The following is a 14,633-nucleotide window of genomic DNA, read 5'->3' as shown; positions in this document are numbered from 1 at the left end:
ATCTGTTCAATTAAAGGCAACAGCCAACAGAAAAGTCTTCAAGCTGGATTTAAAGGAGTTGAGGGTCTCAGCAGACCTGCAGCTTTCAGGGACTTTGTTCCAGATATGTGGAGCAGAAGAACTGAACGCTGCTTCTCTATGTTTAGTTCTGACTCTTGGAACAGAAAGTAGACTAGACGACCTGAGGGGTCGGAATGGTACAATCCGGTCTTTTTTGCCAAATGACTAAATGAGTACCAAATGATAGTTGTTACATGAAAACTGTGTATCTACATGCTTCATTCATAGTTAGACTTAAAACTGAGCAGATACCTATTGTGTTGGTTACTGGTAAGAAAGCTCCTCTTCAAATTAAATGGAAAACACACATGTGATACTTTTTAGAGATTTTTTTGTACGTAGGAAATAGTTTGACTCGGCTGGCACTGCTAAATAATAGAGTTTAGTTTCGCTAAACTCTGGCATTGTCCCTCCCTCTCTGGTACTCCTCAGTCCAATCTCATTGGTCGGAACGAGAGTGACGCCCTCCGCACGCGACTCGATGTGCAATGTATGGTTTACACGATGATACGTGCGCTGCAGGTTGAGAGAACCAAACAGCTACATTAATAGTGCATTATTCTCCAGCCAGTATACCTGGTAGACTTTTATGAGACCGCAGTTCGTGCAACTCCGAAGTATCAATGAGGCAAACGAGGCAGTCAGGGTAAGGCAGGCTGCAGCTCGCCATTTGTTACCCACAGTTGTGGGGCCACCTAGCTATGTTAGCTAATTTAGCAAGGCTGTTTGCGTGGAAACACGTGTTAAGAAGAACACGTGCCAGACTGGTAACACTGAGTTTGGAGGAATACAAATAACCGTGTGTGTTAAGTAACCTGTTACTTAACCTGTAAAGTAACCTGACATGTGTGGCTCACATGTACGAGTTCTTAAACTGCCTTGCAAAAACATTGACAACCTTTGAGAATGCATTGATAATCTTCAGGTCTCTCAGCTCCTGAATTCTAAAACGTGGAAACAATACTTGTTACTAAGTCATCTGTGCACACGTGACTGTTTACTGTGTTTCCACCACGCTTAGTTAACTATAAACCCAGAATCTGCTTACCAGGCAAACTACGTGTAGCTTTATTTATTTGTGAGAGTGAGATGCAACTGTGTGGGAGCTTTGTCTATAATAACAAATCCATTCTCTATTGCAGCATTTGTTCATGTTGGGAATGACTCTACTGAAGAAGCTGCCAGAAGAGGAAGCAAATACAAAAACTGCAGCTTAAGCTTTGAAAATCCTGAGTTAGTAAGTCCACACTGGCTCAGCTGGCTGCATCTGACTTGAACTATCAAGGCAATCTAACTCTATTTCTTAAGCAGACATTAGAGACAATGGACCTTGGCCGAGACAAAATAGAACCCTGTTTCAACTCTGCTGCACATGAGCTGTCGGACTTAGACCTTCTTTTCCAGCAGTTGGAAAGATACCCGCAACGCTCTCATGTGACCCTCCATCGTCCGCTCTAACTAACCTCTCCCAGATGCACCGACTACGGAGCCACGGGGGCAACGCAAAGTACCTCAAGAAAATAAATGAATTCCTATCTGCAGTCAAGGGAGTTTCTCATCACTCCAGACGAGCCAAGAGACGCATGTGTTGTAAATTACAGCTTTGGATGTGGAGAAAGAGGAGGGAGAAATGTCGTTGTGGGATATTCAGATCAAAGATAAGAGCTTGTGGGATCAGCTCTGGGACCTGCCACAGTGTAAAGACACAATCACAGGAAAATAAAAGCATAGTCCCAATGCACCACACACCAGACCTAGAAAATTCACCTCTCGGATGCGATACAGGAGAGTCAGACACTCTCAGAGGGCAGAATTCCCTACTGAAGCTTAGTGACTCTGTCAGTCTGTCAGAAACATTGATTGCTTCCACTTCCTTGCACCATCTGGTTATGGACACAAATGTTTCTGCGGGTAATTTAAGTAAAATCGTGCCCACAGCTATGGTGCCATCTCAGAAAACTGAAACTTCTGTACAACTCAGTAAAATTACAGAGCCTTTAAAACGTTCTCACACTGTCAAACCCCCGTTGAGTACAGACAGCGATGCATGTGTGTTACCTGCACATTTTAAAGAACCAAGGACAATGATACCGGTTCAAAAGCTCGAGGTTGACGGCCCATCAGGACAATTCACTCCTGTCACTCCAGGTCAGGACCAGGCTACAAACAGAGGCACTGATGAGAGAATCATCAGTAAAAATACTTCTCAAACTGATGTCAGCCTACTGAGAAAAGAAATCCATGGTATATATATATTTCTTTCATTTCTATAACCCCACCTCCCCACAGCTTTTTGAGATACAAATGTTTCCATTTCTTTATAGAATTTCTTGAAGACTTCTACAGGATGTATGGATGTTTCATCCCGTTACAAAGGAGAGACGTGTTGAGACATCTGGAGAGGAAGTTTAACACTGATGTCAGCGACAGGTACAATTTGTCAAATGCCTGAACCCTCCTTTTTTGAATCATTTGATTCTCTGTATGCGTGATGAAAGCCTCTTTTTCAACAGCAGTAATTACAGCGTGTGTTGAGTATCGTTTTCATCTTTTGTTTGTGTCATCATGGCAAAATATGGTCCCGGAGACACGACTGTAACGGGAACTACGACGGAGGCGGTTTGAGTACTTTGCCAGGTTTCAATGTCGGTCTGTCTGGACAGACATTGTCAACGCAACAGCGTGGCAACCGTACAAGATGTAGCCACAAAACTTTTCAGATGTGTATTTGAGATCAAATTGAAGGACGACTTCGAAGATTGGTGTGGTCCGAGTATGGTGGTAGAATGTGGGGAATCTGTCGTGGTTTTATCCCGTGACCAATTATATTTTATTTTCTGTCTGTACAGGAAAAGTTTCATCTTCTCAGAAGTTATCAAATCCCGAACTTCCATTATTGAGAAGACTGTTCCCTCCTTCCAGGTGGTCTACAAGAAACACACACTGACACTGGACGACTTGTCCACACTGGCCAATCAGAACTGGCTCAACGACCAGGTCATCATCACCGATACTTCACTCTCTCTATGAAGAAAAGCCTGGATTTATGCTGAATGTAACTTTTACTTACTAAATGTGACTTTCTGCTTCAGGTCATGAACATGTATGGAGAATTAATTCTGGAATCGGCCGATCACAAGGTAATCTTCTACGAAGATGGCATGTTTTATAGTTTTGTAATTGTCGTTGGAAAACTAGATGGGTGTCGTTTTTACCTGCCAGTGTTATTGAAGTACTATTTAAGGAATGGTGTGACATTTTCATCACATTTTGGAAAATATGTATGTTTGCTTTCTTACCACTTTCATATCTGTATGCTAAATATGAAACTGGCCAAAAGAAGTCACGATATTATCCTCGTTATCTATAGAAAGTTTCAATAATAATAATAATGCCATCAGAACAAGTCATCTTTAACTTTGTTTATTGTGTTTAAAGTGCTATCAGGTACAGGTCCATTTTTCTTTGAACACATTTTTCAAGGACAAATAATTGAAGGATTGTAATCTCCTTTTTGTCTCGCCTCTTAGGTCCATTTTCTCAACAGTTTCTTCCACAGGCAGCTCATGACTAAAGGATACGAGGGTGTGAAGAGATGGACAAAGCAGGTTAGGTCTAAGCTGGAAGTGGTGGAATGATTTCTAAAGTTTTAAGTCTGCACGATCGAATTATTATGAGAAAAGATTGACTATTTTATGGCAGACTATACTTGTACGAATTATGACACATGCTATTACATTGTTATGCTTTTCTTATGTCATACTGTACAAAAACTTTTTTGTGGCTTTTTGTGGCATTTTTTTTTCTTCTCAAATACATATCTGAAAAGTTTTGTGGCTACATCTTGTACGGTTACTACGCTGTAGCGTTGACACAACATTCTATGTTAACATTTTCATGACATACTTTAATATGACATTCTTTGTGTCAAACAATACATACTATTACTTTTATGACATGCTATCCTATGACTTTTTGATATTCTTATGACATACCAGTTAAAACCCTATCTTCCTAACACAGGTGGATTTGTTTTCTAAGAGTTTGCTTTTGGTGCCCATCCACCTGGAGGTTCACTGGTGTCTGGTGACAGCTGACATTAAAAAAAAGAAGATCTGCCTTTACGACTCTCAAGGACACGCACTCCAGAAGGTTGCACGGGTAATGTTATGTTTTTGTTTTGTTTTTTGTCTAAACAATCTACATAAAGATTTCAGCGTCTTTTTCAGTAGCAAGTTTAAAATCTGCTTTACATCCATTTCTTTACGCTTTTGTTATGATAGAACATCCTGAAATACTTGATGACCGAAGCAAAGGAGAAGAAGCAGGCAGATTTTGAAAGCGGTTGGGCAGTGTCATACAATGAGGTATTTCCTTTTAGGTCTTACGGGCCGCCATGGTGGACTTAAAGAAGTAGTGGCACATGGGCATAAAACATGGCTGATGTCTCGTCTCCCTCTCCTGCCCCTTACAGATAACCCCACAGCAGACCAATGAAAACGACTGTGGAGTTTTTGTCTTGGAGGTACCAACAGGCTTTCCAATCTTAATATGCATGGCTTCAGTTATGTTGTCTGATTGTTTGAACTCATTACTTACTAACAGCATATTCTATTTTCTTTACAGTATTGTAGATGCCTTGCTCTGACAAAACCACTGCAGTTTTCACAGAGGCACATACCAAAGATACGTAAGAGGATTTACAAAGAGCTCTGTGACTGTAAGCTCCATGAATAGGCCTGACCACTATCTTACAGTAGTATGTACAGTATATATTGCTGATATGTGCTGCTTCTGATTATGGTAATAAATCAACTATCCACACGTGACTGTTTATAGCTTCTCGTGAGCAGAAGCTCTTCAACAGCCTTCCAGCACTGAGTGCCACGGCTGACCCTCTGATAGTGTCTTAAATCAGGTGCGTTGATCATGCAACCTCTTTAAATGATAACTGTATTTATGTGATCAGAAATGAATCAGGAATGTTTTTGAAGAAGAATAACGTAATGTTCCTGTTAGACTTTGGCTGGCTTGGCGTTTACACATCTAGGGTGCAACAACAGAGCCTTCCCGAATGGACTGCCTCTCCCAGTGGATCTCTTCTGGCAGGGTCCTTGTCTGTGTTTCAGTGCGTTGCTTACTTCCTGATATCTGCTAAAATATCAGATAAAAACATTTTTTTTAAAGTGAAGGTGTCCAACTTGAAATGTGTTGTCAAAATCATTGATTTGAATGGAATTATGTTTATAAAGTTGTAATTAAAAGCACAGGGTTTGTATACATTTCACACCGTTTATTTTATGTTTTGATCTTAAAGATCTTGTTCTGTATGCACCACATGCAGAACAGCCTTCCATCATTTATAATGGGGTAAATAGATATTCTGTAAATGCACAACTTCCTAGCTGTATACTAGTATTTTATTCATATCCAGTAGATTCTAACTGTATGCAAGTGTCCCAGTTATTAAACATATGCGGATTAGAAAACTGCTCCAGATAAAAAGTGGAAAATGAATGTACAAGAAAGACTTAAATGTGTGGATTTTAGTATGAGAACCAGATAAAATGTATGAATACACTAATACATATGGATTTGTTCAAATCTACTGTGATCCCCGTATAGAAAGTTTAGTGCAGTTCATCATAATAGACATTTGGGGGCCGGATGGTTGCCGTGGAATGCCTCTGTTTGTGGTTCATTGTCGAGGCCGCACACCAGAGGTTCTGCCGACATCCATTTAGCAGCATATTCCTGTGTAATCACAAGTCATGTAAAACGTTTGTTGAAAAAAGCAATATAAATACATGTATATAGAATGCAAAAATAAATCATAGTATGTCACAAAATGTTAAGAAAACAAGTCATAAAAAGGTCATAGTGTATACTATGACTCTTTCTACAACTTTATGGAATACTGTTTATATTGCTAAGAAGCTGATTATGTTTCACATATTAAAAGCTGCCATTAAGTTATACAAAACTAGGTTTTTCTTTCTTTCTTATGTCATAACTATATACTTTGGCTTGAAATGACTTGTTGTACTTTGATATTTTTCTGACCAACTGTCTGTCTTACCTCGTCGTGGCGGGTAAAGCTGACCAACGGGGCTCTGGTGAAACTCATAGGGAAATCCCTTGTGAAGCAGAAATGATTACAGAAACATTGATGAAAAGAAAGAAAACCGTATAATCTAGGAGCTCAAGACTCTTTTAGACGTTCATGCTATAAAAGTAGCTGAAAACACAACCTGAAAACTTATAACAGGAAAGCAAGGCGTTGGCAGTATGATCATAAACAGTGCAAGATTAGCAGAAGTCAACTCAAGCTGAAGCAATGTGACACTAGAGTCAAATTCATGGACAAACTATTCCAGGACAGAGAAACAACTGAAGATCACCAGATAACCTCACAAAACAGTTACCGAAACCCTGCAAGAAGATGACCCAAAGACCTGTGTAAAAACACTATAAAAGCCTTTAAAGCACATGGAAGGAGACACGTATAGAAGTCGTGGAAAAGGAAAGAAAACCACAAACCACAAACCCCATGAGGACACAAGGCTGGACACTGGCCTGTGACCGGCATGGAGCACACAGGCCAAAGTAAGTCAGTGAGTACAGTTTATCCGTTAGCACCAGATGAATGAAAATAAGCTATATGTATGTTGTTTGCAAAGAACGTTAAATTGGCACTTTGAAATCAGTGTCCAACTTATTGTTTTCTTGTTTGTTCGCATAAAGGTTTATTATATGTCTTCATCGTACAGATCAGTTTCTGTATGCACCTCATGCAGAATAGCCTTCATTATTTATACTAGGGTACATAGATATTTATAAAAACACAACTTCCTACCAATAGACAGGTATTGTATTCATATCCAGTAGATTATAACTATGTTAAAAAACATACACTGATAAGAAAGTAGATAAAAAGTGGAAAATTAAGGCACAAGACAAACTCACTAATGTGTGGTTTTCACTATGACAACCTTATAAAATGTATGGATATTTGTGCTGTATGGAGCAATTCATATTCATTAGCAAACAGATCTGTTCACAACAAACACATTTCTATAACTGGCCTCGTCACGACACTAGATCAAATAAAATACATTTTCACACATAATGTATATTTACTGCAATTGTGCCTCTTCTCTTCTCATGAACTCTTTCCTTTTTTTATAGAGCTGGGATCAGAAAAATAACTTTCATGGGTTTTAATTTAATTTGAGAGAAAGAGAAAGCTGAATTCACCAATTGATGTTGTGGCTCTGACCTCCCTTCATTATAAAGCTTCACAGACCAGCTGATGAACTGTGTGCAGGGTCCTGATCACACATCACATGTGTTGTGGCTTTTTAAATGTGTTTAAATGTCCTCCAGTGTGACTCTCTACTTCAAGTTTAGTCCAATTTGATCACAATAGAGAGCCGGGGGGCCTAATCGTTGATGTGGATGACCCACTCAACTTCTGGCTCATCGTCAAGGCGTATCACGAGGTAGGACACCAGCTGGAAGAGGTTCTGCCACAGGCCCAAGAAAAGGTACAGGTAGAAGTCGCTGACGTCCATTTGGCAGTGTATTCCCGAGTGATCCATATCACACACACACTCAAATCTGTTCACGTAGTTGAGACAGAAGCCTCCGTTCATACACGGCTCCGAGGCACATTCATCCACATCCTTCTCACACCTGCGAGGAAACATAGGACAGATGGGGTTATAGAACAAAAACAAGAGAATACACCATGTAATACAACTCCAGAAAGTAAGGATATGTCTCTGGCTCCATAGCTGCTAACTGTTTTACCACCGTTCAGCAGTTAGTTGCTTCATAAGAGAATGAAGAAAAAATGTTAAGTTGCTGGCTCTAAAGTCAAAACAATGAGCTGAACGGTGCTAAAAGCTCTCTGTTGAACTGAGGGTAACTACAAACGTGGGGAATCCTTTTCTGTAGGTTAGTCAATCAAATGTTAAGATCATAACATCGTTGGTAACAGGCCCGTCTTGGATTTGACAAGCTTTTCTGGCTCATGACCCTGATTTCAGTTCCCATGATTCTCATGTGTGCAGGTATTTACAAATAGATGTTATGTCAATTGTGCTGTATTCAAAACCTATACAATTATTCCAATTCATTTGTTTAACATTAACTCCGGGTGGCTTTGTCTGGGTTAGCGACCCCATGTGGAGCCATTAGGGTCTGAACCCACAGGGTTGAGAAACCTCGAGGTCAGCAAAGAGGATTAAATATAATAATGCATGTCCTACCACTGTCCTGCGAACCCAGACAGGCAGTAACAACTGTCATCTGCTTCTGAGCAATTTCCTCCATTAAAGCAGTTGTAGTTCCATCTTGTACCCGTGCACGTAGATACAGGCAACTGAGGAAGTCTTAACAAATAAAAGAACACAGCATTAAATGTCAACGGCCTCCAGCTGGGCACTGGTGGATTCAATGCTTACTGGGCTAAGTGAAACAATGGAAGTGGGTTTATTTTCAATATTTCATGTAAAAGCACTTACGGATTGGTCTCAATGTACCATGGGATTTCAGGAATGTTCTCCCTGTAAAAGACCAGTTTGTAAGTCAGTACAACTCAGAGCTCATACACCAATTACAGGTGTATGCTACTGTAAGCTTTATGTCACAGAGATGTTGAAAAAGGGAAGAACTCACTCGCAGTACTCTCCCGTCAGATTCTGAGGGCAGAGACAGGCGTAGCTATTGAAACCTTTGAGGCACGAGGCGCCTTGGCTACAGTTGCTGTTTTCACACATATCCGCTTCCGCCTCACACCGTATACCACGGTACCCCGGCTCACACACACACTCGAATCCCCCCTGCACCTTGATGCAGTTGCCATAGATGCAGGGGCTGGAGATGCAGGCGTCTGTTAGGTCTTGACAAAGTGGCCCCGTCCACTCTGAGGGACATGTGCAGTGGTGCAGGTCAAACGAGTCCTCACACACACCGTCGTTACTGCAAGGGTTGGGGGCACACACACTGGCTCCCCAGCAGCCGTATCGTGGGTCAGCGTCGCCGTTCATCATCGCAAACTGCTCCGCCTGAGGTCTCGGGAGGTTTAAGTCTGTGTTCAAGTAGAAAGGGAGAGGAAAGCCTCCAATCTCCACCGGGCCCAAACAGCCGGATAGGTTCACTCCGGTGTCCATGCTCAGTCCTCCCAGAAAAATGTCTGCACCCTCCCGAAGAAAATCCAAGTTCCCCGCAGCTGTTTTGGACACGCCTTGCTCCTCCTTGCCTCCATCCACAGTCAAGATCCACGTGGAAGTCGGGAGTGTCTGGTTCTCCATCCTGAGCTCCACAGTGTGCCACCCTCCATCACTGATTGGACCCTTGCTTTGAACTGTCACCTTGCAGAAATCCTTGCCAGCCCCGTACTGGAGCGCCACGACCACATGAGCATTCAGGAGGGAGACGGTGAGGTAGTCGGAGCCCCTCTGTGCATGCATCAAGGTGGCACTGGACTGTCTTGTGCGAAAGCTGAGGGAGACGCTGCCGAGGCTGCTCTTAATCTTCCCGTTGCTACGGTAGTGCAAAATACTGCTTTCAACCCGAAATGTCACATTAGACAAACCTGAAGGAGAGAAGTGCAAGAGATGTAATCAGCTGAAATCAAATTGCACTATTAACTGTAGTTTTACCATTCATTTTGTAAATCTACTCTCTCAGGTTGAACGTTTCAAGCCCGGAGCATCTGTAACCACTTCCAACGATGATGTCACAGCGTCCCATAGAACACCTGTACATCACCGCAGGAAGGCAAACAGTTAAAGAGAATAACATGTAATACTTAATACATGATAGCAAACAATCAATAAAAAATAAAAACATACTTTGTTATTATTTATCAAGAATTCAACACTCAAAAAGTGAAAATATGTTTCATCAGCTGTCAATGTATAACGTTGATTTAATAAATACGTTTTTAGGATTTTAAACTGGGCAGTTACAAAAAGCATATTGTCTGTTTTGTCTGTTAAAGTGCACAAAAGAAAAAACAAGCTACAGGTACACAGGTATAAATAGTGTCATTAGCTGGGTCGTTAAGAATCCACAAAAACCAGAGAAAGAGACTTCCAAAATATGTCACACAAAGGGAAAAGGAGCTGAAGGGAAAATGGGCCACTGAATGCCGAAAAGTGAGAAAACTTAATATATGCTAAAAATGTGTGGAAATAAAGGCACTTGTAGAAAAACAGACAACACGTCTTTGACTGGCAGCTACTCTGGATCAGCAGCTCCTTTTCTCTTTGTGAACCAGTCTCCAGGAAGACTTGTGGTCTTAATCTGACCAGGGATTACAACGTTTTACAGGAATTCTGAGTAGGATCCCTGCCTCAAAGCGGTTCTCTACTCATTCACACTGTAATTAATCAGAGCTGCACCAGTGAGACTGGAGAGTCCCTCCAGTGGACACAAACAAAGATCAGAAATGGGCTAGTATTATGAAAGGCATCCACATGTATTATGGATCCTCTAGCGAATAGGTTTACGTGCCAAGTCGCTGGACACATCTATTCAAAGCATGATCCTCAGCCATTCTTAGACGGACTTTGAGACTTTCTTATCCCATGTATTTTTAGGACAATGTTCTTTCTAAAACAGGAATAGTGCAACGACAACAGGTCCTCATCTCAGGACACTCACACTCGAAGCCCTGAGAGCGGTGTTGACAAATAGCCGAGACGGGGCAGGGAGACCGCTCACACCACTTCACCTCCTCGCAGCGCTGCCCTGCAGTGTTGGGGGGGCAGTTACAGATGAAATCGTCCCACATGGAGTAGCACACTCCTCCATTGAGACAGGGGTTGACCTTATGGAGAGAAAACGTACCCAAATAAATCAAGAGTAGCCTCGTATCAGTGCCCTCCGTCATTATGACTGCAGATAAGGAATGAAAATGTGTCACAAGCGTATTAAAGACAATAAAATGACTCACAGCGCAGGCGTCGTCACTGCTGCATCCTTGTGCAACTTTGACGAGTTGTTCGAGGCTGTGAGATTCCACTGGAGTGGCGATGGGATAGAACTGCAGTCGTTTGCTGTTAATCCTCAGGTCCTGGACACATCCCTTAAAGTAGCCACCAAACGAGGCAGTGGCCCTTGAGTCTGGTAGCCCCCCAACGAAAACCAGATCCCCGGGATGGGTCTGGATGGGCCTAATGGGCATAGAGCCCCGCCTGTGGGCTGACAGGAACAACATGGCTACCATTCCTTCCAGCTTCACAGTCACCATATGGAAATGACCATCGCTAACCGCTCCCCGACCAGCGAGGGTCTCAAAGTTGTTGACCTGAACTTTGACCTCTCCCTCTTCCAGCCACAGGCGGAGGTACTGACTTGTTCTGTTGGCCAGTATGAGGAGCAGGCCACTGGATTGTCTGGTGCGAATGAACATGGATATAGTCACAGTATCATTTGGGTCATCGTCCAATGAGAAGACAGCAAAACTCTCCAGGTCTTTTCCCCCAAACCTTGCTGTTATATACTCTGCGTGGGCACAGGGAAGAGAGAGATAAAGCCATGAAAGTCAAACTTAAACAACACCTGATGAAAAGTAGTCTACATCTAAAAATATGCTTATTCACTTTCTTAACAAGAGTCAAATAAGAGGATTGATACCACTCTCATGTCTGTCCATTAAATAGGAAGCTACAGCCAGCAGCCGGTTAGCTTAGCTTAGCTCCAGAAGACGATAGCCCAGCAGACATAAAACAACAATTTGTTGGTTTTACACTTTGTTTCTTGTACAGTTAAAATGAATTAGAAACAATGTGTTCATATAAATATGTGTCTCCTCTTAGACCTTTTTTAAAACTTGACACCATTAACATTCTAAATGGGCCCTTTTCTATTTCCTGTTGTAAGTTTGTTAATGATGGAGGTGACAGGAAGCAAACAGAGACCAAAGCTGTTTCCTCGAAAAACAGAATGGCAATGAAAAGGTCTATATACTAGCGAAGTATAGGTCTATACATATCTCATCTATCTCTCTGCCAGATAGCTAATAACTGTAAATACCTGCAGTTATTAATGTTATGGATCATAACATTCATCAACTTAATGAGAGATTGTTTTGACAGACAGATGAAGTTCTATTTACAGCTTTGCTTTAACAATAATAATAATAATAATAATAATGCTCTCTGTTCATTGAAAAGAAGAAGCTTCTGAGAAAACCAACCAATAAAAGTCCTTCTGCTCCACCATTTCATAAATGAAACATGTCTTGGAGGTGTACAGGTGCCAAAAGTGGTAATCTTCACAGTATGAAAACAAGACTCCCTAAAAAGGAAGGCGTGCCAGCTGAGCTCCTGAAACCCACGTTTTTCTAATCCTCAGTCCAGGTGTTGCTGAATGCCTTCTAGTTGCATGACTGTTTGGCCCAACGCAGTGCTATTTCTACTGACTCTGTAAGCTCCTTTAAAGTCTTCAGACTAATTTTATTATCCTGCTGGGTAGCTTTCTAGCTAGTCACTGAGGTTGAACTTGACCTGACTAATTCCTGTTTTTACAGCATGTCTTGCAGTAATTATGTCTGGAGATTTTACATTTGAATACTGCAATTAATGAAAAAGCTCCACACTCCACAATGACAGTCAAAACATGGTTAATAATTCAGTTTTCTGTAAATCTAGTCCTCATTTAAAACACATGAGACCTACACATCATACACAAACACATCATGAATCAGTTTCATCATCCTTGAAGACTCTCAAAAGTGGTAATCCTCATAGTATGAAAACAAAATGCCGTATGCCTGGTTGCATTAATCATGTTTAATTGTATTTACAATGACGTGCAGCGATGATAATGCATGTGAACAACTTACCATCTGCACAGTTGTTTCCCTCGTATGGCCTGTGGCACTCACACATGTAGTTCCTCCAGCCCTGGCTGACACAGCGCCCTCGGTTCTGACACGGGCTGTCATCGCACTTGTCTTTGTCGCTGCATCCCAAAGTGACGTTTTCCTGGACGTTTGAATCATCCGGTAATACAGCGGGCAAAACCAGATGTGAGTCCACAAACACATCTCTGAAGCAGCCCAGAAAAGAAGGCGGGTAGTCTGCGTCATCTGCTACTCTGCCCGAACCCCAGTTCCCACCGATTGCTCCTATGAAGAGACTCTGACGAACTGTTCCCGGGTCAGGGAGAGCAGAGGCTTGCTCAAGCAGCTGGACTTCAGCGCTGGAGTCTCTGGTGCAGCTTCCTTTAGTGCAGAGCAGCCGTATGAGGCTGACCACGCCACCCAGAGATGCTTCAACTGTGTGCCACTTGTTGTTGGACAAGAACTCTGGCAGCTCCTGAACCAGCGTGCTGGAGCCTTTACCTCTCAGACTGCGGAGAGAAAGATGCCCGTCCATCAGCTCGAGGCTGAGGAGCAGGTCGTCCACTCTGCGCTGCAAGAGGGTGCCGACTGGTCGTGCGTTCCTGAAGCTGAATGTCACATTGAGAGGAACCTCCGGGTCTAGAAGCTGAGTCTCTATGTACATGAAGCCTCGGGATTCAAGTGAGAAGACGGTGGGGGTCTGGCATTGAGGGCCTGTGAAGCCAGCAAGGCAGATGCATGTGTGCTGATCTGGGTAGAGGGGGGAGCATATTCCTCCATTCTCACATTGGTTGTCATCACACCCTGAAAGTGCCGTTGTGCAGTTCTCTCCTCCGTATAGGCGCCCGTTTTGGCTTTGTTGGGAGCAACGGCATCGGAAACCTCTATTGTGGCTCTCACATAGACCGCCATTTTGACATGGCTGCTGTTCACATGCGTTGATGTCCTCATCGGAGAAAGTGCCTGGAGAGACAAAAACAAACCAATAATAACTTTCTCCGTGAGAAACTAAAAACAACAGCAATAACAACAACAACAACAACAAAAACATAAAATAATAACTACTTAATTTAAAGTTTGTATAAAATGTAAAGCAACTGTACAACTGCCTGTTGTGCATTACGCTATACACTTAATGGACACCTCAAGTGAAACAGTGTATCCAAACATTACCTGCATATAGCGACCATAACATCCACACTTGCACACTGAATCTCAACATTGTCCTCAACAAGTCCTCCACATTAATAGATGTTTGGCAATATCTTCATCTCAGTCAAAGACAGGAGGGGAGCTCTCGTGTGTGCAGCTCCATCTTCAGCTCTGCTCCTCCGCCATGCATGTGCTCACTGAAATGCTTGGAGCGGTGCAAGCCAGATAGGACGGATTAGGCTAATGCACTTACAATGTCTTAAACATTAAATGTGTTTGCAATGCGTGTGGTTCATCCAGGGAGACAGAAGTCTGATTAAAACAGAGAGTGAGGGATGACCTTACCAGAGCAGAGGCTAAACCTGTAATTCAGTTACTCTTTATTACAAATTCCATCTTCTGTAGTTCTGTAGAACATGGACATACACTTAAAATACACGTGCGCACATGGATGCACGTGTACTACAGAGCGTGCCCCCAGTTATTTGGCTGCAGCAGTTGGTTGGACCGAAGCCCACTCTTTCGAAGGAGTCAATTGGTGGATCTAATCCGGAAGGTATCT

General features: G+C 42.4%; 2 protein-coding genes across 4 annotated transcripts; one reads left to right on the top strand and one right to left on the bottom strand.

Annotated features, from left to right (window-relative positions):
- The first annotated feature begins 545 nt into the window (after window positions 1-545).
- Window positions 546-5,347, top strand: LOC117747072 (sentrin-specific protease 5-like). 3 transcript variants are annotated; one of them, XM_034556473.1, is made up of 12 exons: window positions 546-706; window positions 1,203-2,304; window positions 2,385-2,490; window positions 2,910-3,057; window positions 3,153-3,200; window positions 3,591-3,668; window positions 4,084-4,221; window positions 4,344-4,427; window positions 4,535-4,585; window positions 4,687-4,780; window positions 4,900-4,978; window positions 5,080-5,347. In XM_034556473.1, exons 2-11 carry the CDS (start codon window positions 1,533-1,535, stop codon window positions 4,971-4,973), a joined length of 1,593 nt encoding a protein of 530 aa, XP_034412364.1. In that variant the 5' UTR covers window positions 546-706; window positions 1,203-1,532; the 3' UTR covers window positions 4,974-4,978; window positions 5,080-5,347. The 3 variants fall into 3 exon arrangements, with proteins under 3 accessions (XP_034412364.1, XP_034412363.1, XP_034412365.1); XM_034556472.1 differs by having other exon boundaries at window positions 4,900-5,347; XM_034556474.1 differs by lacking the exons at window positions 4,344-4,427; window positions 4,687-4,780; window positions 4,900-4,978; window positions 5,080-5,347 and having other exon boundaries at window positions 4,442-4,557.
- Window positions 5,348-7,336: 1,989 nt separating this feature from the next.
- Window positions 7,337-14,450, bottom strand: LOC117746370 (protein crumbs homolog 1-like). Its single transcript, XM_034555449.1, has 9 exons — window positions 14,417-14,450; window positions 14,093-14,276; window positions 12,920-13,882; window positions 11,027-11,577; window positions 10,735-10,900; window positions 8,743-9,661; window positions 8,589-8,630; window positions 8,334-8,456; window positions 7,337-7,755 (listed from the first exon to the last, which is right to left on the bottom strand). Exons 2-9 carry the CDS (start codon window positions 14,139-14,141, stop codon window positions 7,503-7,505), a joined length of 3,066 nt encoding a protein of 1,021 aa, XP_034411340.1. The 5' UTR covers window positions 14,142-14,276; window positions 14,417-14,450; the 3' UTR covers window positions 7,337-7,502.
- Between the last annotated feature and the right edge of the window lie 183 nt (window positions 14,451-14,633).

This window comes from Cyclopterus lumpus, chromosome 17 (genome assembly GCF_009769545.1).
Source record: "Cyclopterus lumpus isolate fCycLum1 chromosome 17, fCycLum1.pri, whole genome shotgun sequence".
NCBI classification, from domain to species: Eukaryota; Metazoa; Chordata; class Actinopteri; order Perciformes; family Cyclopteridae; genus Cyclopterus; species Cyclopterus lumpus.
Note: the sequence above shows the minus strand (reverse complement) of the source record. Positions and strands in the feature narration are given on the sequence as shown.

Coding starts and splice junctions, on each gene's coding strand:
- LOC117747072 (XM_034556473.1), top strand. CDS start 1,533: ATGCACCGACTACGGAGCCACGGGGGCAACGCAAAGTACCTCAAGAAA. Junction 3,669..4,083: donor TGAAGAGATGGACAAAGCAG/GTTAGGTCTAAG, acceptor TTCCTAACACAG/GTGGATTTGTTTTCTAAGAG. Junction 4,428..4,534: donor GGGCAGTGTCATACAATGAG/GTATTTCCTTTT, acceptor TGCCCCTTACAG/ATAACCCCACAGCAGACCAA.
- LOC117746370 (XM_034555449.1), bottom strand. CDS start 14,141: ATGTTGAGATTCAGTGTGCAAGTGTGGATGTTATGGTCGCTATATGCA. Junction 11,578..12,919: donor GGGAAACAACTGTGCAGATG/GTAAGTTGTTCA, acceptor GTGCCCACGCAG/AGTATATAACAGCAAGGTTT. Junction 8,457..8,588: donor TGGTACATTGAGACCAATCC/GTAAGTGCTTTT, acceptor TTATTTGTTAAG/ACTTCCTCAGTTGCCTGTAT.